Source organism: Talpa europaea, assembly GCF_964194135.1.
Source record: "Talpa europaea genome assembly, chromosome: 12".
NCBI classification, from domain to species: Eukaryota; Metazoa; Chordata; class Mammalia; order Eulipotyphla; family Talpidae; genus Talpa; species Talpa europaea.
The window spans coordinates 98,998,588-99,020,272 of NC_140079.1; the positions used below are offsets into that span (position 1 = coordinate 98,998,588).

At 42.0% G+C, this 21,685-nt stretch overlaps 1 protein-coding gene across 20 annotated transcripts in view; it reads right to left on the reverse strand.

The window, feature by feature from the left end:
• The window catches only part of RBFOX1 (RNA binding fox-1 homolog 1), a gene marked incomplete at both ends in the record, with an annotated part of 929,893 nt that overhangs the window by 85,478 nt on the left and 822,730 nt on the right, over positions 1 to 21,685 (reverse strand). For 16 of the 20 annotated variants that reach the window (XM_084251196.1, XM_084251209.1, XM_084251195.1 and 13 more), the window contains 3 exons: positions 8,458 to 8,511; positions 16,547 to 16,607; positions 18,307 to 18,399. In XM_084251196.1, coding sequence (XP_084107322.1) covers positions 8,458 to 8,511; positions 16,547 to 16,607; positions 18,307 to 18,399 — 208 coding nt within the window. The remainder of the gene's footprint in view (positions 1 to 8,457; positions 8,512 to 16,546; positions 16,608 to 18,306; positions 18,400 to 21,685) is intronic. The other 4 variants (XM_084251201.1, XM_084251197.1, XM_084251205.1 and 1 more) reach the window with 2 other exon arrangements.

Below are 21,685 nucleotides of genomic sequence, written 5' to 3' on the forward strand. Positions count from 1 at the left end.
ATCCCCCCAAACAAAAGATCAGTGATTTTGGGGTGTTCATGTTTTTGAAATGATACTGGGTTTAATGCAAAGATAAGAGTCTATCCATTAACCTTTGCATCAGATTTAAATGTATAACCCATTAACTAATTTAATCTCTCCAAAAAAATAACAGCCATTGGCATTATTCTTTGAATAATCCTTGTTTAGTTTCCATAATGGTATACAGTTTAATGAAAAACTCATTAGAATGTGGCATGCAGCATAATTAATTCTGGCTGATTCTTTTGGTGTAAGTAGCTAATGCAGATGCTGAATTCCGTTTTCCATCGCCTTTATTAATTTTTCATAAACCATTATTTCGACTGTAATGGGTTGTAACAGTTCCACGGAAGTTCTCGAAATGCATTAACTGCCATCAATGTAGTTAATCGAAATAGGATTTTGCCATTTGTGTGTTGGTTCTTCAACACGACATTTTTAAAAGACAACAGGACAGCTTTGCTTTACACTTGGAGAATGAGTATCTATGTATAATTAACATAAAGGGTATTAAACAGTATTTGGCCAATTTGTCTCTATTTGTGCAACCACTTAATTGGTTGAACTAATAACAGTGAACTATAAATTTTGAAAAGAACGCTGGAAGTGGAAAGCAAAACATCTTCAAAACTAAGTGGTTTATAATAGAAGGCAAGGCAAGTTGAAACAGAAGAAAAAAAAATGCCCCTGTTTTGAAATCTCTGGTAATTTGCTTTCCTAGGAAAATATTTGGACAAGATCAGGAAAAACAGGTTTTGTAACAGCCTTGGGAGCTCAGTGATCCTGCGTCAGGCCCCCTGCAGGTCTTTGGGGTTTAACCCACAACACAGTGGTAGAACTCACTGTTTCAAGTGCAGTTGTGGATGCTAACATATCACCTAATGTTTTTGCTTGTTTGATTTATTTTATTTACTTTTGTGATAGCTCCTGATGGCTGCTTTCCACTCAAAGGTTTCCTTTTCCGGAACCCATATTCCTTGGAGTGGTGTTAGTGGGTCTTTTGCATCTTGTATTTAATGGATACCCTCTGATCTCATCACATCAATACTCCTCAGACTGATTTTGCCTCCCAAATCTCCATCTCAGGTGAAGATCCAGACCCTGCATTTGTTTTTGTCTGTCTTATTTTTTTTAATATTTCTCAATGAATTCTCAAAATAAAGTTTGAGTTGCTCCTCCAGATTCCACCAAAACTCTTCCTTACTCACCCCTCACTCTACCAGGTTCCTCCTCATTTATTGACCTTATCTATTTTCTTATAAGGTGAACTCTTACTCTTTTTCAATGCCCTATTGATGCCATCACTAAGGCGATAGAGTTGGAATTTTTCAGTGCCCTGGCAGGCAACATCCTTTCGTACACACTGAGTTCACTTTTGTCTGCCTCCTGGGCACAGTAGGCTACTCAGCGGCATCTCTGGCCTCCACCAACTAGATGGCAGTAGTAAACCCTCCTCGTAGATGGGACAATGAAAAGTATCTCCAGGAGGGACAAAAATCACAAAACTGGTCACCCAGGATATTGTATTAACTAAAGCATGTGTGGGAGGTAACCTGTCCTATAGAGGTAACCTGTAATAAAGAGGAATGGGCTTTGGAATCACAAAGATGTGGGTTTGCACCCAGATCTTTAACTTTTGAAGACAGCAACCATGATCAACCTCACTTCACTGAATTCTACTACCTTACTGCAAAATGAAGATAACCACACTTCACGTGCAGTGTTGCAATCTCAGTAAACATATGTGGAGATCTCAACACAGAACTAGGTAAGCAGCTGGTAGTTAAATGCAAGCATGTTTTCATGATGACATTCTACAGCCTGATGATAGAGGACACAGAGGGCCTGGCCTCGGCCAATCCTACTTAGGAAGCAGGTGACAGAAAACATGGACTCTGAGGTAGGCTAGAGACCTTTGCATAATAAGCAGACTTCTCACACACACATACTAGCTCTGTGAGTTAGGGGTGAGACAGACTCTCCATGAAGCCCTCGTTTCATAATTTCTGTAATGAAGATGATGCCATAACATTTTTATGAGGCTGTGAGGAGATGTTTCCCATGGTGCCTGGCACAGAATGAGTGCCCAGAGCTGGTGTATTGCTGCTGATGTTCTGAAATGCTCTGTATATTGATGATGGAAGCCTAGAACTTTCCCTGTGAAATTCAGAGTCAGAAATTCAAACCTCATCTTCCTCCCATTGCCTGGAGGTGGGGCTTCATGAACAAGAACTATCCTGCTACTCTGCTTTTTCATTTTGGGGGGGTTGCGGGGAGAAGGCTCGCCATGAGAGAGTTTCCATGCAGTAGAATAAAAACCAATTAGGAAATGCAGTTTTCAGTATATAAGCAAGCTCTGATCCTATTTGAAGATCAAAACCCCACAGGCTCCATCAAAGACCAGCTGCAAGCTGTGTTCCCTCTGCGGGAGGAGGAAGGACACAGATAAAAATTAAGGCCAAATGTGGGCAGCAGTGGGATAAAATCTGATAAGACAGATGGGGGGAGGAGAGGAGAGAAGCAAAGTGAGTTGCAACCAAGAGGGGAGGCAAAGGTAAACAGATGTACGAGATAAACTCTCTGAAGTGGAACATCTCCTGGCTGAAAATCCTTTGCTTGGGGACTGGCACGTGGGCGCCTGCGTTCCAGCTCACTGAAGTGCACTGGAGTCCGGAGGACGTATGAATCACACAGAAGAGCGCAGAGGCAAAGGGCAGCCTCCCTAAGAAGGGCTCCTCCACCCTGCGTGGAGGCCAGGGGAGCCCAGCTCTCCAGGGGCATGAGGGAAATCCCAGAGCCCTGAGGGGCAAGGAGATTTGCTGCTGTGAGGGGCATGGGTGGTAGCAGGGGCCTTTCAAACCCACTCTTCCAGGATGCTAAGGCAGTCACCCCAAACAGGGAATGCTTTGGGGCCCATCATTTAGACAAATCACCCAATTCACTGTCTAGGACCATGACCAATTTGTGCCAAGGACCTCCTTCATCACTTTGATCTTACTTTCTCAGATGCTGTAGGATCCAAATTGCAGGAAGGGGGTTGGAAAGAAGTCCATTCAGCCTGTGGCTAAAGGTCATCTCCTGGCCATAATGGACTCCATGAAGTGGAAGTGGGGGGAGCTGTTTGGGGGGAGACCTACATCTACCTTCTTTTTGCCCAATTCTGAGATGAATCATGCTTCACGGTGGACAAAAGTCCATAGAAATTCATTACTTTGTAGGGTAGTCCAAGGTCAAGTACAGTTGCCCTTTTGGAAAAAAGCAATCACAGCGTGCTAGAGCCATTTTAAATTTTATATTGAAATCCCACTACACTTTCCCATCACCCAGCCTCTTCCCAAGTCACGCGGTTCCTGGCCAGGTTCTTACCGATGTGGACACACTCAGTTGAGGTGATTTCAGAGGTCACTTATCTCTTATATTTTGATTTTTCTCTACAGTCTACAAAATTCTTGTGCACCTGCTATCCGAGTCCCCCCACGAGCCCAGGATAACCCAGTTTCAAGAACTAGCTACCTTCCTAATGCCACTCTGCATTAGGGTAAAAGCCCTCCTTTTAGTACCTGTCATTCCCCACCCGCCTTCTCCAAACCAGAACTTTTTATTTTCTGGAAGAATATCCATGCAGGATCCAAAACCTGCTAATAATAATAGGGTCACCAAGACTACCATTCATTGTCCCCATCAAGCTTTGCAAGTTGATTCACTCTGCATCTCTCTACTTTTGACTTTAATTGTGTTTCTTGTCATCAGGACCTAACTCTAGCTTAGATTTGCATTGCACTGGGAAAGCCTTTCCTATTCCTATTGATCGAGACCTATGGAGTAATTTAACTCAATTCCAATTTTCTTTTGCAGGCGGGGTGTTCTCCATCCATGGAAGTGAGTTATGTGTGTTCAAGTGGTGCATCTTATGAATCTTGTTAAACCCTGCCACCTTACAGCCTCACTGATGGAATATTTAATCACAGAAATGAGTTGGCAGATATGATCTACAGCGTGGGTGAGCTCTGCGGCCGTGTTACTGGCAATTGGGAAACAGATGCATTTGCCATTTGTCAATAGCCTGTTGACAACTTTGTATAACCTTCTGTTATTTATTTCTACTCTGTTTCCCTTATTTATGAAAATTAAGGTGCTTTCAATCAACGGTTTCATTGGTTGGATATGATGTTATCTCTAAAAGACATCACTTTTTAATCTTTTTATTAGGAGGTTAAGGGAGCATCTCATATTGATGGGGAACTAGAAATGCCACCAAGGCCTCTTCTGTGTCAGGGTTTGAAGAGGCACGATTCGCAGTAACACTAAGTAACTTGAGGTTTGTGACTGTGAACAGAGGCAGAAATTCTACTTCCATTTAGTGCCCTCAAGTTTCCTTTAAACTCTAAAATGGGGCACGGACCTGGCTAAAAGCCTTGAGGTCCACCTGTACTTTTTTTTTTTAATTGACTTACGATCATTTTCTTGAACATAAGCCTCCAGGAGTGTGAAGGTGATCAGACTTAGGAAAAATAACCCATGCTGTTGAGCTTTGGATATGTCTTTGCAGAAGACTTGTATATGTTTGAGGGAGAGACTGATGTTTGTGCACCTGCTTCTGGAGGCTGGTGTTGCACAAACTTGCCAAGAGTTCTTGTAGGACTGACTGGCTGAGCACGTAGAAACCCACAGACATGAAAGGCCTTCCCACAACATCTAACGGCTTCCTCTGGATTGTGTGCGGGGAGAGTGCATGTCATAATTTATCAAAGCAAATTAATACTGTTCAGCTAGTAATTAAAGATCCTTATTAAAAGAGGCCACCGCTTTCCCCACCCCCACCTGCGTTAGCAATATAAATGCACTCAGGGCGTCAGGAGGTTATATACGAAAATCAATAACCTGCCATTTTATAATTAAAAGAGAAAATAAATGTTAGGGAAAAGTCCACTAAATTAGGAAAATTACCTTTAGGAGAGATTGGAAATATTGATTTTAATTTACAAAATATGTGGACTTTTCATGCCCCATTCTGAGAGACAATTGGAGGCTGGGTTATTAACTCTGCATAAGCTTCAGGAAAATCAATAATTATTCCATGAGAATATTATGATATTTGTCATTAACACACAATTTTATAGAGAGAGGTGACTAATAATTCTGGCGTTCCATCTCAGGCAGATGCAGGCTGACCTGCTAACTACCCAAAGCGAATCGATGACAAGGTCTTCATCTCAGTTTTGAGGCATGTTCAGAATTGCAAGAAAAATCAGACTATTTTTATAGTTGGGGACATTTTACATGCCCCCTACATTCTTAGACATGGGTATTTAAGTGAATATGGAAATAAATACAGTCTGCATCTATATTTATGCATAGGCCCACTTCATAAATACAAGTGTATGAAACTTTAGATTGAAGCTAGCTGGGTTCTCAGTGTGTGTGGGTCTTCACGGACTGCAAGGGAATTATTCTGGAATGCTGAATTTGTAGCAACCCTCATTTTCCCTCATTTCTGAACATTATGAACTCCATCTACCCACATGCACAGACAAAGAGGCAAAACCCAGAAAATACCTGATTATTCAGGATAACTCAGTTATTGGCAACACAAAACACAAATACTCAGATTTCTCAAGAGGCACTCCCCAATGTCATGTTTTTTTTTTTTTTTTTAAGTTTCTTGGAGCAGGTCAGAGAAACACATAGTTCTCCAGACTCCTTAAAGCTTCCACAGACCCAACCAATTAACATTTTTAAATAAGGCAGCTATGGTGGAGTTGGTGGGGATGATGGTGATGATGGTGATGCTGGTGGTGGTGGTAGTGATGACAGTGGTGATGGTGGTGGTGATGATGGTGATAATGGTGATGATGAAGGTGGTGGTAGTGATGGTGGTGGTGGTGACAGTGATGGTGATGCTGGTGTTGAAGGTGGTGATGATGGTGATGCTGAAGGGGCTGGTAGAGGTGATGTTGATGGTGGTAGTTGGAATAATCCAGATTGATTAGCTTACTATTATTCTTTAATTTGACTAGTTTGAACATAGAACAATAGCATGATCTATTATCAAAGGGCACAGTTAATAAGAATTATGATTTTAAATTTTCACAAGCAATAAAGAGCAGTGTAACCTGGTTGGAATGAACACAAACTCTTGATTCCAAATTCTAGCCACTTCTTCCCAGCTATGAAATCTTAGGCCCAAGATGAAAACACTTTGTCCTGGCAGTTTCCTTATTTGGAAAATTGCCTTGAGGAGAGAAATACATTAACCTAAGTAAAATGCTTAGAACAGTGCCTGACCATAAAAAGTAATTGGTGAATGCTAACCCTTAGTATGACTTATTCTTTCCCTATAATCCAATGATCTAACTTTGGTGGCTGAGGCAGGGCTCATAAATTTATTCTTTATGTGCAAGTCATTCTGAATTGTTTCTTCTGTCTTAATGTCCTCTTAAAACCCCACAGGTATGCACATTGGTTTGAAATCACAAGTCCAGGAGTTACTTGGTGTTTTCCTGGTTGCTTGAACCAAGGTGGCAGCAACTACCTGGCGCAACTCCAGAGATATTCCTTTTCCTCTCTCTATCACAACTCACACCTCTCTGACCACCCTCCTCGTCACAGGGGGAGAACATGCATGCAGCTGTGCTCCCACAGACTTGCAGTCACCCTGCCTTCCCTGTGCTGTGGCCCCTCCATGACACGGGATGGAACCTGCATGCACCGAAGCGCTGCCTGACTTGCTCCTTTGTGGAATTTCATTTCTTTGCAACTTTGTGCCAGGATGAACATAGCACATGTCTCTCAATAGATTGCATTGCCCCTGATCCCAGAAATTGTAAGTGGACATGCTGAGGTTGAAGGACACATTTTCTCATGAACTAGGTAGAGTCTTTTAAGTTTAGTGGCACACACAGAATTCAGAAGAATCAGTTCTTGGTTAACTTTTCCTTTATGACAAAGAGGTGAACATTGACCTATTTATTTATTATTTTACCCAACATTTCCATGGGGCTGACTATATGCCAAAAGGTCTTCACATACTGATCTATTTAACTCTTTTCAAACACCTGCGAGTTTGTTCCTATTATCATCTCCCATTTGGCAGATGAAGACACTGAGGCACAGAGAGGTTAAGTAACTGGCTTCGAGTCACACAGCCGGCAAGGAGAGGAGCCAAGTCTGGAACCTGGGCTGTATGAGTGCAGTGTCCATGTTCCTCTGTCCACTGTGTCCTCTCAGGAGTTGGGTCCACCTCAGAACTATGGAAGGCTTTATAGCTAAGTCTCTCCTCCCTCATAAGAGTCAACACAACCACTTCACAGTCATGGAGTCCTGCAATTAACCAGGCTGGTGGCAACTGCAAACACTGCCTACCTAAAATCCAGGACTCAGCTATCACCTTGGACCTTTCCTAGATTTATTTACTTTTTTTTTTAAATCAAGTTGGCACTTGAACAGCTTAGTTTCCTATGTTCCTTTGTCATCCACTAGTGCTGATGCTTTGTACAAGGAAAACAACAGAACTAAGGCATCCCGGTACAGACAAGGCAAAGAGCAGGACTTACCATCAAGAGATCACTAAGTAATTGGATCTAGACCAGTGGCCATTTATTCCTCCTTATTAAGAATCAAAGGCCACATCAAAGAAACCCTTCAATATCCAAGAGGCAGATGGACTAAGGGTCTAAGGTGTTAAGTGCAGCCTTGTTAATGAGCAAGAAGACAACAGGCAGCAGTGACCAGCCAAGACCAGTAAGTCAGAATGAGACCTCGCCCCTGGGGCTCCTGGTTACTCTCCCCAAATTTGAAGGCCGGGTTCTCTGTAAGAGTGGATTTCCCAGTTGAGTGGTAGTTGGTGGCTAGGCAGGGAAGGGGTGAGGAAGGAGACACATCCTTGAAGGCAAAGCAGACAGAAATGGAATTGCTAAGGGAAATCAATCCACAGAGAAAGGACAACGTAGCTTTTATTGCTGGTTTTTTTGCAATAGTTCTCTTGGCAATTCCGACTCACATCCACGTAATTGGAATAAGCAAGCCAACTCTCTGCTTTGCCAGGAAAATAAATGTAACCCCAAATGGAAATGTATGGCTAAAGGAAACATTCAGGCATATTGAAATAAAATGGGCATGAATAGCTCTATGTTCGCTCAATATGCTCTTGAACAAAGTCTCAATGCTTTTTTTTTTTTTTAAGGCAAAATCAACTTGAAAGTCATCAAAGCTGTGACTCCAGTCTTCATCCACAAGATAACTCACATGACTCCTCCTTTTATATTTTAAAGGGTTTCGAACACTTCTGGTTTTGCCAAAAAAAAAAAAAAAAATCATTCAGAAATTGTTAGGAGAAGGATTTACTTGGTTCAGATTATTTGATGAAACTCGTTTTATTGGCAGGCAAAGCACATTTAGAAAGACCAAGGAGACATCATGCAAAGAGAAACTCTTTACCTGCATAGAATTCGGGACTGTAGACCGCACCCACAACTGGATTCAATTTCCAGCCTTAAAACAAATATACAAAAACTTCATTATCACATTTGATTCAACAACTTAACATCATTGCAAATTAACTGCAACTAAATGGATGGATATATTTTTTTTTTAATTTTTTCCCCTAAAATTTGAGGGTACATAGGTTGGGCATATGTTAAAAAAATTATCTGAAAATTACACAGAGAAAAACAGCTCTATGCTTTTATTTATTTATTTGTTTGTTTTTTTATTTATGTATGTATTTACTTTCTGCCAATACAAGTAATATGGAAGCCACTGACCAGCTACAGGGGAACCTTTAAAAATGACATCATAATTAATTTTCTCCCATATCCACAATTCCAGAGCCACTGTAATATTCAATGTGTTTTTTTAATTCTCTTTCATGTATCATTGCTAGATAAATATATCACATGTCCCTTTGCACTAAGTTTACAAAAATCTGAAAGTTCACATAAATATTTTGCAGCAACATAGTCTCACTAATATCATTCCTAATTATGGCCCAGAGACTGTAGGATTCCAAAGTGTTTTTTTAAGTCCCAAAGAAAAGGGCATTTATGCACTAAGGACTAAGTGTGCAATGCATTTCAGTGAATTCAGAGATCATGATTATCCTTAATCAATGCATGATATCTAAGGTAACTTTCAAATGATTTCTACATGGGATTAATAGGATCTTGCAATTTTCCAAATGTTCTGGATGGAGAATTTTCTGGATCCTGCTGCTCCCTTTGCTGACTGAGCACAGCCCACAATGCAAACCACTGGTTGGAGTTATTCAGGGAACAACTTCCAAAGAATGATTACATTTTAGGCTCAGGGTGACCACTTTCAGCTTCTATTGGTCTTTATAAACACATTCAGTTTAGAATTGCTGAAAGACAGAAGACAGGTGTGTTGTCTTTTGTGGAAAACCTTGCCAACTTCAAACACCAGATGTCCTTTAATAAACACTTCTGGAAAAAGACAATGTGAAATTTGGGGTGTGAAGGAAGGTATTCTGAGCCCTATCCAGAAGGGAAAGATGTGGCATCCCATTAATCTGACCTGAGAGGTGAATACCATCTCCTGACCCACTAAGGAAGACAAAGGCTCAATATTTCATAAATAGGTCTCTGGATGGACCTAAGAATTTTCTAGAACTTTTAAAGGATGTTTTGTGTCTAAGAACTTTCAATTCCAACTTGAATAAGCCAGCTGGTTTACAGCCCCAGGCTGATCTCTGATTCAAAGTCTTGTCCTTGGATTACTTGGGAAGTTTATTAATGGACAATTCCTGAGGCCATTCTAGATCTGCAAAAAGAGATGTGAAATTCTGAGACCCATTATCTCAAAGGTTTCTGAAATCCCACACTGCCACCTTCACCTTTTATTATTAACCACATCTCATACTAAAGGAATTTGTATAGCAATATATAAATGAAAATTACCCTGGCCATTTCAGAACATGGGGAATATGAATGTGGAAAATGACTTAAATTTGACCAACTGATCTCCCACGGATTCTCCAAAAAGAAAATATCCAGTTCCTAAGGATATGGGAACTAATGTTCATATTTCAAGCCTAAGAGAAAATAACCCAAGCTAGTAGAAAATAAAGCTTCAGGGTTATCTGGATGTATTTAATGTTTTCTTTTTAGTCCTTCACAGACAGGTAGAGTGTGTAAAAGAAATCTGTAAGGGGCCCTGCTAACTGAATAATTAAGTCATTAATTTAGTGCTCATCTATTTCTTCCCTCTGTTTTTCATCTTACACTCTGCTTATGGCCCCACCTTATACTGGTCAGGGAGAAGGGATCTTTTTGACACTCGTTAACTAAGCTAAGATTTAATTTCTTGTGTAAACCTTACCTCCCTTAAATACTTCTTTTTGATTATATGTCTGGAACTACTGAATATGGTTTCATTTTGATGTGACTCCCAAAGATTGCAAGTTATGCCAACGAGCTTTCATTTTTTCATAGAAATGGATTTCTCAGCGCTGTATAAGGCTGCCTAGAAATCACATTTCTCTTATCTGCCTTTATTTTACTCATTTCCTTGGGGGAGGAAACATATGCCTGTCGGTATGTGTATTTGTAAGGTCTAGTCTCCCTCCCTCCTTACCTTCCTGCTTCCTTCCTTCCTTGGCAAGTCTCACCCCTCCAGCAAAGGGCACCCCCATTCACTTGGTTTCCTTAAAACAAAATTCTTGATCTTTAATTCCTTGATTCTTCCCTTCCCCTCGTATCTCATGAAAAATCCCTTAGGGAAAAACTATTTCTTAGACTTTGAAAAGAGGTTTCCACTCTCCCCTCTTGCCACCAGCCTGGGCCAAGACACGTGTGTCTCCTAGACAAGCCCCTCGGCAGTAACGTCCTAACTCTCCCTGTCTCCTCTTACTCCTGCTTGCGTCCCTCTGCCATCACCATTCCCCTCTGTAATAGTGGCCAAAGCAATATTGAGGAAGTAAATCAGGCATTTCTTTGTACCACTGTGCTCTGCTCTTCAAGCTAGTGACACCGGTCTGTTTTATCTTCAGAGAACTATCTGAGCTCATTCCAGATCAGTTTGGATTTGATGATCCTAGATTGTACCCACTTCTCCCTCTGCCTGGAGAGTTCTCCCCAGCTCCAGGCAAAGTGGACCCGACGTCATGAGGACTCCGTGTCTCCCCAGGGCTGCTCAGGCACATGTGTCTTTCCTCTTAGGATGCCCCTCTGGTTCAGTCCCAGCTTGGTTTTCTGCATCGCTGTTGACACTGCTGGGCTTATGGGGTTTTCTTTCTCTGTTTTTTCTTAGCTGTTTTTTCAAAGATTCTCCACCATTACAATTAATGGCAGGGTGAGTGGGACTGGTGTCCGATGTGAATCCCCAGGATCAAAAATTGTGTTTGGTTAACAGTCTGTGCTCTCTAAAAGTTTATGTAATTTTGCTCTAAAGAAAGTAAAATGATACAGAGTAATTTTCTAACAGGCTTGCTCCCTTTTGGCTAACATTCTGTCTGCCTTCAACCTCCAGTGACCTGCTTTTGGTTGTATGTCTAATGAAGAGGGGCCCTGTTAGGGTGACTGCCTCTAAGGGGAAGGCAATAAGATTCTAGCCCTTGCAAATCACCTCCTCTCAGACCTACAGAGCTCCTGCAGGATTATGTAAATGTATGCAAATAACATGCAAATGGACTCCTGGTCCCTGCCACTCCTTCTAGTACCTGGAAGAGACCCTTGGGACAAGCCTGCTGGAGACACGGGTCTGAGTCTGCACTGTCAGGAAGACGACAAAATGATCCCACTTTTAGTTTCTCAGGCAGATTGTGTACGTCCCCAGGCCTTGCAAATTCAGAGATTTTGATCAAGGACATTAAACTGAACAATGAGGCTTATAACAAAAGGAGAGCAGCTGAGAAAGCCCGTGCTCCCAGCCTCCCAGGGCCCCCATACGGCGAGGCAACAGAGCGGAGACCAGACACACGAGCAATTTAGAGACCCCTCTGAGGCTGGACTGGGAGGTGCTGCACCCAAATCAGACAGCTTCTAAAAGGTCATCTGCCAGGTTTCTTTAGTAAAAATGCTGGCCAAGATCCCTGGCGTTCACTATTGTTGTATTGGGTGTTAAAAGACAAGTCTGAATGTGCAGACCAAAAATCTGCACATGCCTTCTCTAGGGCTTTGCTGGGTTGGGTATCAAAGAAACACATTCAAGAAAGTGCCCTTAATGACACTACAGGGGTTCTGCCAACTGCATGAGAATGCTTTTGAAAGACATCTCTTAAAGATGTCTGCAACCTGGAAGCTGAAATGGTGCAGGAGGCAAGGCCCCAGATGCAAAGTTAGCTGCACATTATGCAGAGATGTGTTTTTGTTTGTCAATCAATATATATTTTTTGCAACATATGTTCATGGCAACCTTTAGATTTCACCTAAAATATACAATCTCTTGTTCTCTTGAAACATCAATAGAGATGTCAACTTTAGGTTAAGAATTCCTCAGGGACCAGTTTACTGGAGGTGTCCACCCCCACCCCCCACATCTATTTAACTTTCCAATTATCCACAGTCACCACTGCTCTCTATTGTCTGCCTGGCTTGGAGGCCATATGTTAGCAAACTTTTATTATTACCACGTGTGAGAAATATTTTGTTTTATGCTGTATGAAAATGAAAGATAGACCATAAAGATTGTGAGATCCCCAGACCTTCTCACTTGCTCATTTATTTTACCTGCCCAGCTGCTGTTTGTATCTGAATATTTAATCCTTAAATTAAAATGTCAATCAGGAAATTCACCTGACTATCTAGAGCAAAAAAAAAAAAAAAAAAAAAAAAAGGAAAAAGATAACTACTTGCTATTGAGATTATTGTGTAATTAAAAATTTAGGGCACTTTGTATCCCTGGCACTGTGTTGGCTGCTTTCTTCCATAATAATTAGAATCGCCTGCACAGTTGGTTTTATTGTATGTATAGTTTCAGCTTCAGAATTGAAACAACTTGCCTACAGTTTCATAGCCAGTGGGAGGCCGAGTTGATACTGTTTACCTCTTACAGAGTTTTCCATCTTTTTGTCCATTTTTATCTTTCCCAAGATATCTAAGAAAATAAGAGCTACTTCCAATACCCATGCTTCTCCAACACCCAGGAAATCTCTGAGAAAATTCAACTTGTTTTACAGAAATAGAAAATTCCCAAAGATCCCAGTTCCTCACTGAGAGCATGTATCCTCAGGAAGAATGAGTAATAGAGAAGCTGCCAGATCATCTTTTTGAGGAGCGTTCTGATGGGTGGCTTGTAGACCTCCATCTGCCATGCTAGTCTTAAACCCAAGTTCAGATGTCCCTGGAGTTATAATCTGTATCCCCCACAACAGAATTAACACACTTAGCAGAGCCTCCTAGTCAAGCTTCCCATCACACTTAGGACCCAGTCTTATTATTCATCACTGGAAACTTGGCAGCTGCTAAACTTTTCTTGGATACATGATTGAAGGCATGCACAGATGCAGTGCGGGTGTCGAGAGTTGTATTTTACTATTTGAAGATGAACTAAAAATTGGATGACTCTAGTAATTTGAAATTTTGCTGAAGCAAAACTTTGACATCTTCTGAGGATGAATTAGGTAGCTAATGAATAAATCTCACTGATCACTTAATTTTCTCACTTCAACATAAATTTATTGATTCTGACTCTTTTTTAAAGTGTTATTGAGGTATCATTGACAAGTAAAATTTGCATATATTCAAGGTGACCAACCTGATGATTTGAAATATGTCAAGATAGTTAACATTTCCACCACCTTACATAGTTACCATTTTCATTTTCTGATTTTCTCCTCTTTAAATAGTCACTCTTATTGAGTATCTGAGAATTCCCCATCTATTATCAGGTGTGCTCCATGAAATCTATGGGACCATGTATTTGCAGTGGTGTTCCTCAAGAATCAAGGGCACAAAAGCTTGGAGTACTACTTACTTGTCTTTGAAGCCAAAAATCTGCATGATCTCCTCTAGAGAAGTTAACTGTCTTATGCCATCTGGATTCAGATTTGTGTTTTATGTCAGTTCAGTTCTATGGTGACTGTTCTGCCCATAGCCTCATACCCAGTCCTTGTGAAAGAAGAATCCCCATATCCCAAGCAGGTACATGGGTGAGGGACATTATTCCTGTCTACTAAGAATGTATGGCTACCTGGACTAGGCCATGGGGAGCATATGCCATCTGGTGGGATATGAAGCTGCACATCTCATCGCATTCTTGAACTTTGCAGCTGGCTAGTTGACCCTGGCTTCCCTTTGAGTGCAGGGCAGCAAGATGAAGGAGCAAGGAATGTGCCATCCCCAGACAGACACCATCATTGTGCTCCTTTACAAGAAGGAAAAGACTTCACCAATGACTTCATTTCACTAGCCTCAGCTTTTGCATCTTTTAAACAAGGAACACTGTTCTTAGGGCTTCATGTGAGCCCAGAGCATTGAAATGCTTAACATCTTGGGCAAAGTCCACATTCCAGAGATGCTGGCTATTCATGTGTGGATTTTGAGTTGTGTCCAAAATCCCACAGGTCTAGTTTTCAGGCCCTGGCAAGGCATTGATCAGTAACTGATTCTTTAAAGTAAATATGCACACATATGGCTGATGCAATGAGATTCAGCTTTCCTTGCTTTATCTTCTCACACAAATACACATGAGCACATATGTGTGCATGTGGAAACACTCACATGCACATGTGCACACATGCATGGTTCTACTTCTTGGTTAGAGGAAATACCCATTGTCAGGTTCACCTCTTCAGGCATTGGGAAAGTTGCAAAACTAACATTTTCACCCAAGTGGAAAATTTTCCTGCCACAAGGACCAGAGATTTGCTTCATTCCAGCACTGGACATTCAAAGCATATTGTGGGAAATTTCTATTTAATTTAAGGACATGTCTTGGGTTGTAGGAACTAGGAAAAAAGGAGCAGCAGAATTAATCATTCTTTTGGGATTTCAGTTTAGAGTGTTATTATGTTGAGGGTGTCCTTTTGTTTAATAGCACCCCATGTTAGAAGAAAAACATATGGGCTCAGTCAAATTGGTAGTCTTTGGCACAAGAAAGAATACCAAAAACCAGCTAGCAAACACTAATGCTATGGTTTATAACAGAAAAAAAAATAACTTAAATGTCAATCAGTGTGGAAGTCCTCAATAAAACCATCTACCCATTTGATGGAATATTATATAACCATGTAAGTGAACGAGTTTGGTCTGTATGTATCACTATCCAAAGAACTCCATATTGATCCATAAAATCTGATTAAAAACAAATGTACAACATGATCCCCTTTATATAAAAGCAGGTACATAATACTGTGAATCCTGTCAAAATACTCTTACTACATATATATGCATGACACTACAAAAGTAAAAATACAGATGATAATTTCTATCAGGGACTTCCTCTGAGTGGGGAGCAAGGCAAGCTGGCAGTTGAACTATTCAAAATACACATTGGCCCTTTCTTAAACCAACCTTCCTCCTTCTCTCCCTGTCCCTCTCCCTCCCCTCCTATTTTTCAGGAAGTCTGCATTTTTACATAGTGTGTGTCATTAAAATGCTAAAGTAAAAATCCCATACATCCCTGATGCCAGTACTAAAATTATATTCTTTTTAAAACCTACAAAACAAAGAAAAAAATATCTTGCCCCCTGCAATACAAGTCAACCACAAGCATAAACGCCCACCCTCATGTAGTTGTGAGCATGTTCTCTATAACTTTTCTCCCACGAGGGTCCCTCACAGTCTTTATCCTGCTCATTTGTGTGGGCCCGACTGGCCACAAAGCACTGACCTTCAATTACTGTGCTACTTTCTACCTAGTTTTTGGTCCAGTTGAGCACCTGCCCAGCCTATCAGCAGGTTCCCCCTTTTCTATATTAAGAGAACTTTAGCCTGAGGAGGGTGAGAGAATCAACGTGTTTGAACATCTTTAATGACTCTTCATATATTCTGAATTGTTTCTAGGAGAGCCTGCAGGACTCCTGGATGGGTCTGGGATGGTGGGCACTGTCCTGGGGGAGATGCCACATACCCTCCATCCCCCACCTGGGCAACCTGGGGGGCGTAGCTCAGCGCCCACCCGTGGGCTCTCAGAGAGGACCTTGCCTGCCCTCACACCTGCCGCTCAAAGCTTTGGAGCCCCCAAGCCAGAACCAGCCCTACGGTGCCACTCCCGGGGAGGACGTGGTGGGTAAGGGGACAGTGAGGAGGAGGAAATGGGCCTCCAACCTCCCTCCCCTTGCTACTATCACAGTGCATGGAATTATCCAACAAATGCTCAAATGATGGCTGCATCTCAGGCCCAACGGGGAGTTATTCTAGAGAGACTAGTAAAAGGGCACCCCACTTAGCCTGAAATGTGCCTCTTGTTGTGAAAAGGATCGTATTGACTCAGATGGTTCCTTGAGGCCGGTCAGCAGCGGGGACCCGGTGGCCAGGCCGAGGCCAGTGTGGCTCGTGAGAACACAGTCCCTGATCAAATCGCTTAATGGACTCAGAGGCAGAGACGATTTCATCGCCAATCTACTCACCGTTTGTGTAAGGGTTGACGGTCTTTTTATTTGTCATTACGCGTGCTGTGGCGTTATTTACCTACGTACATAGAAAACTCGAGTGAGCACAGATTCCAGGGCGAGCCGGACATTCTATTAGTCGCATGCATTATGACTGTGATTACTTATTAACAACAAGAACGAAAAAAAACTAAAATGCGTTTTAATTTATAAAAGGCAGTAGGTGCATAACAGAAATCATACATTTTGATAATTACATTTACTTCATCACCATTTTAACTTACAAATCATTTCAATAAAGCAATGTCATATCATTGAAAAGTTTAATAAGGAGACAGTAAAAGCAAATGAAAAGGAACCGCATAATTGAAGATTTAAAAGCATGCATGTACTCCATGGTAACACAGAAACGATAAATATTTTTTCAACGTAAAATAAAGTTCATATGAAGGGGCATGCAGTGGCGAAGAAGAGCGGAGAGAGTACAGGGAACATGAATGTCAAAGGAAGGGACAGACAAGGAACCACATGAGCAACACTTTGGGGGGAAGAACCATCGGGAGAGCAACATCTAGCATTCAACACTTGGAACAAGACCTTTGACATCGCAAGAATTAACAAAATCATTCAAGCTTTAGAGTCACAGCTAACGAAAGAGGGGGAGGGGTGCATTGTCGAACACGATATGGAGTTAACAATCTGAGTAAGATGTGCACGGGTCATATCTCAATCCAGTCAGTGCCTCCCAGGCTAGCTTAGAACGTACACTCAATTACAGGCGTACCAATATCCAAAAAAATAGAGCATCAAGAAAACTTAATACGACAAGTCAAAAAAATTCACGTGGTATATATATGTATATAGATATATCAGCACTAAATACGGGAAACGGCAGATGGACTTTGCCACTTACCATTCACCACCACCGCCAGCAAGGTTTGTATACAGTTACCATGGTTACTGAGAGTTTGGTGAGGGGCCTAAGCGTTATCGTCGAAGGGGGAAAATGAAAGGCAAAATATGCAACATCTTACTCCAAAGACTAAAGCATTTTTAACTGGTTTTTTTTTTTTTTTTAAGTTTTAACAAATTATGACCCTGGGGCCACGTTGAGGGAGATCCAGTGGTACAAAATGGGGCGGATCGGAATCTGAGCGTCTATGTTTTCCATGAAAGGGGCCAGATAGTGAACAGGAAATCCTGTTCGGTTGTTCACTGAGCAAAAGAACTCCAGACCAAGCTGGCTTCTTCAGCAAAAAAATGAGAGGCTTAAGCATAAAGATCTCTCATTTTTTTTTTGTTCTCTCGAATGCGATTGCTTTCACAATTTGGTTTAATTTGCACACCACTGTGGATCTCTCATCAACCCTGAGGTGGAAAGAAAAAGAAAAGAAAAAAAAAGAAACTCTTCTGTTTTGCTTTTTTTTTTTTTTTTTTTGTTCCTCAACCCTATCTCTGCTGTTTGGAGCCTACTGCACCCATGGCTTCTAAAACAATGGAAAATAAAAACAAAACAAAACAAAACAAAAGAAAGACCTTCAGGTGAACGTTTCCTGCATCTCACTTCTGCCATTCACCTTTCAGCAGTCATAAGAGTAACGTAACCAAGTAAAAGTAAAATAAAAGTAAGGCCAGTTTTCCTTTTTATATATAAATATATAAACAATGAGAAGGGAGCAGGGACGTATACAAGACAGGATGAAGCGTCTGAAACAACAAATGAGGGCGAAGCACACATTTATAAAAAAGATGAAAAGGAAAATATTTTGAACATGCACCTCGATTTTACGGCCCTCTACCACGGTGCCGTGTAATTTCTCCCTCGCCCTGTCCGCATCGGCACTATTTTCGAAAGTTACGAAACCAAATCCCTGCATGCAGGAGGGAGAAGGGAGAACAACATGCAGATTATTATTTCAGTCAACGACCCCGTGAAACGTTCTCGCTTTAATGTCTAAGTCTTGTCCTGGCTCCAGTTCTGTAACATGCAAATTAGAGAAATTATAAGAGTACTAAAATGTGCAATAAGTAAGCGACAAATGTGAACGAGATTTTTTTTCTGTCACCCGTTAGCTGTAACCCTTGAAGAATTCAAAGAATGATACCCAAAATACCTTTCTAAATGTCACTACAGAAGAAAATAAATCTAACGGAAAGAAAATGAGATCAAAATAAATTTACAGTGTCTTCACAGAGAAGAAAATGAAATAACGAGGAAAGAAAAGGGAACCACTTTCTTGACATGCAAATTAAGAAAAAAAAATAAAATACAATGTGTGCACAAAATCCAACAATGAATGCCAAAATCTCCTGGTGCTGCCTACAGAGACATGCCACGTGGTTTTAGGACATCTCTCCTCCATGCAACTGTAGGGCTATTTGAGTTTGTCAATTCTACAGCCTTAACTTCTCGAAAATAAAAATTAGAAGCCTAAAAATAAAGGAAAGACCTTTTTTCATCACACATCTTAAACTCTTTGATCTAAGAAACAAAAGAATCACATGAAATGAAGAGAAATAAACATCCATTGATTGAGAATGCACACAGTTTGGTTATGGCTTCGAAACTCCTTCCCGCCCAACACCCCCATAACATCCATGCTTCTGAATGTGTCAATTTCCCAGGCTACCGTATTAGCCAAAAAGGGAAATGTGCAGACATGGAAAAAACTTCTAAGCCTGGTGGTCATCTGCCACATCAACAGGTGGGAAATACAGCAGCTTGGTTGACAAAACGTGTTATTTACAGTAACGCTGACCACTTCCTCGTTCACTGATCATAGAAAATAGGCCCTTTATGCACCACTGGTGTATTTTGCTTTAATATTTCAATCGGAAAACACAACCCCACTAAACATCACATGGTCAAAATCCACTTTTCTCTCCACTGACACTGTTCCTAAGAAGAGCTCAGAAAATAGAACACAATATTTTTGAACCCCCTAAGAATATTTGTACATCTTGTTCAGAAATATACACCAACCTTTTGAAACAATTCCAGTGTCAATTTGCCCAGCTTTTCCGGGATTTCACAGGGGGAAATGAAGCGGAGTGTTGGGGCTCCCGTCCACCTCGGGTAAACTGGCCAAGGCAGGAAGGCAGCCTGGTCAGGGATAAACTCTAAGCACAGTAGTTTATCCTCAGTGAGTGTTAACTCCCACTTTGTCACCATCGCTCAGCTGATCTCTGCCTTGCTGGGAATTTAGATGTCACCAGTGACTGCCTAAGAGAGGCCGTTCCAATACTAAAAAGGGTCCACCCACAGAGGACAGCAGCTGGGGAGGTCTTCAAGCTAGATGAGATGATTACTTGACAGGATTCTAGAGAACAGAAATGAACTTCTTGCCTTAGGGAAATTGGGCTGAATTAATCTTTATTTGCAGCACATCTCTTCATGAGGATCTGTGATGAGGAAAGGTCTGAATCATTTGATTAAATATGATTATGATTATACCCTCCACACCAGAACGGCCCTGCTTATGTGATATGACCATGTCAGGTACTCAAATATACTTGCTAACAGCAGAGGTTTGAAATATGAGCTCTCCAGTATGCAGAAGACAGTGTTTGGGGACAGTGTTTGGGCAGGTCTAGTTGATGGACAGTGGGGCCCAGAATAAGTTGAAGTTCAGAAGGAGCTGGGGAGCATGCCCTATACTTTTAGACTCCTCCCTTCTGCCGCCAATTGCCATCTCAGGAGCCCCGAGTCCAGCCCAGAAATCTGCTTGCCCAAGAAGCTACCCATGTGACCTGGCGGTGGGTTTCCATGGCCCCTCCTGTTGCTGGGCACCGTGGGAAGGTTGTAGGTCTGTGCATGAAGTGGAATATTAGACTGTCAGCTTCCACCGAGCAGCCTGTGGCGTGGGTGTGTCTGGCAGAGTTCTCTGGACCTTATGTGAGGGGTACAGGCCAAATCACACAGCCATGTTGTCCTCCTACCCTCCGAGCTGTAAGCATGTCATGCATTTAATATGCAATGTAGTGTGGGAAAACGGGGCCGTGTCGGGCAATTCTCTCACTGGGAGGGAAAATCCCCAATACAGCAGCATCTGGAGGCCCCTGTGGCTGTGTGTGGGGCCAGCAGCCCCTCCCACCGGGCAGGAGGATGGAGCCGGGGAATACAGCACCTCCTAACATCACCCCAGAGAGTCTAGTGTTCACCCTCCTGGGCCTCAGCAGGATCAGGCCAAGACACACCCGCCTAGAAGCAGCTGTGTGGGGCAGGGAGAGGCCACGGTGGAGACCAAAAGCCAAGGAAACGCTCTAAACTATAAGGGAAATTCTTCTGTTCTCAGTTTGTTTTGAAGCAAAGATAATGTATTGTTTCTTTTCCTCACAATTCTTACTCTTTACATTTTGACACTTTTTCTTTCTTTTCTTTCCTCTTTTTTTATTTTTATTTTTGAGCTGCTGGGATGAAAAATTTGAAAAAGACTTCCCAAAAGCATGTCCCCCCTACACCCCCCAAATCCACAGGGCCTCTCCTGCCTGCTCTGCTGGGCAGCTGTGCCCCCACCCAGGCAGAACATGCTGCGCAGCCCTCCCCGAGCTGTGTCCTTTCTAACAAGCAGAGTCTGGGCGACCGCGAGCAGGAGCTGATTCAGAGCTGCCTCCTGGGCTGAAAGAATTCTATCTCAAGAAAATTGCTGATCTTAAACACATTCTGTTGTGCACACAGCCTTAGAGAGAGGGAGGGATGGAGCCGGCACCTTCTGGACCAGTCCAGAGAGCACGAGCCGGGGCACCTACTTGATGGAGAACAAAGAGGCTGCTGGGGTGAGGGGCAGCCCCTCGGAGTTTGTGCCCAGGGTGTAGCCGAGCTGGACAGAGCAGGGGGAAGGGCATGCTGGGACCACAGCGTTGGACACACTTTCGTCAGCCCAGCCGGAGACCAACATGGCGCCAGACCAGCACTGCTTGTTGAAAGTCTTTGTGAACCATAAATTCTGACTTTCCTGTACCCTAGTTTTTTTGTGTGTGCGTGTTTTGTTTTTTTGTTTTGGTCCTGTGTTATATTTTTAAGTGATCTTTTCTGCTTTGTACTAATGTAAATACAACATTTTATATCATAAGACTCCAGAGCCCCTGGGATGGATGTGTGCCCTGAATTTCCATGTTCTATGAAAATCCAGCTGCTCCAGTTCCCATGAAGAGACC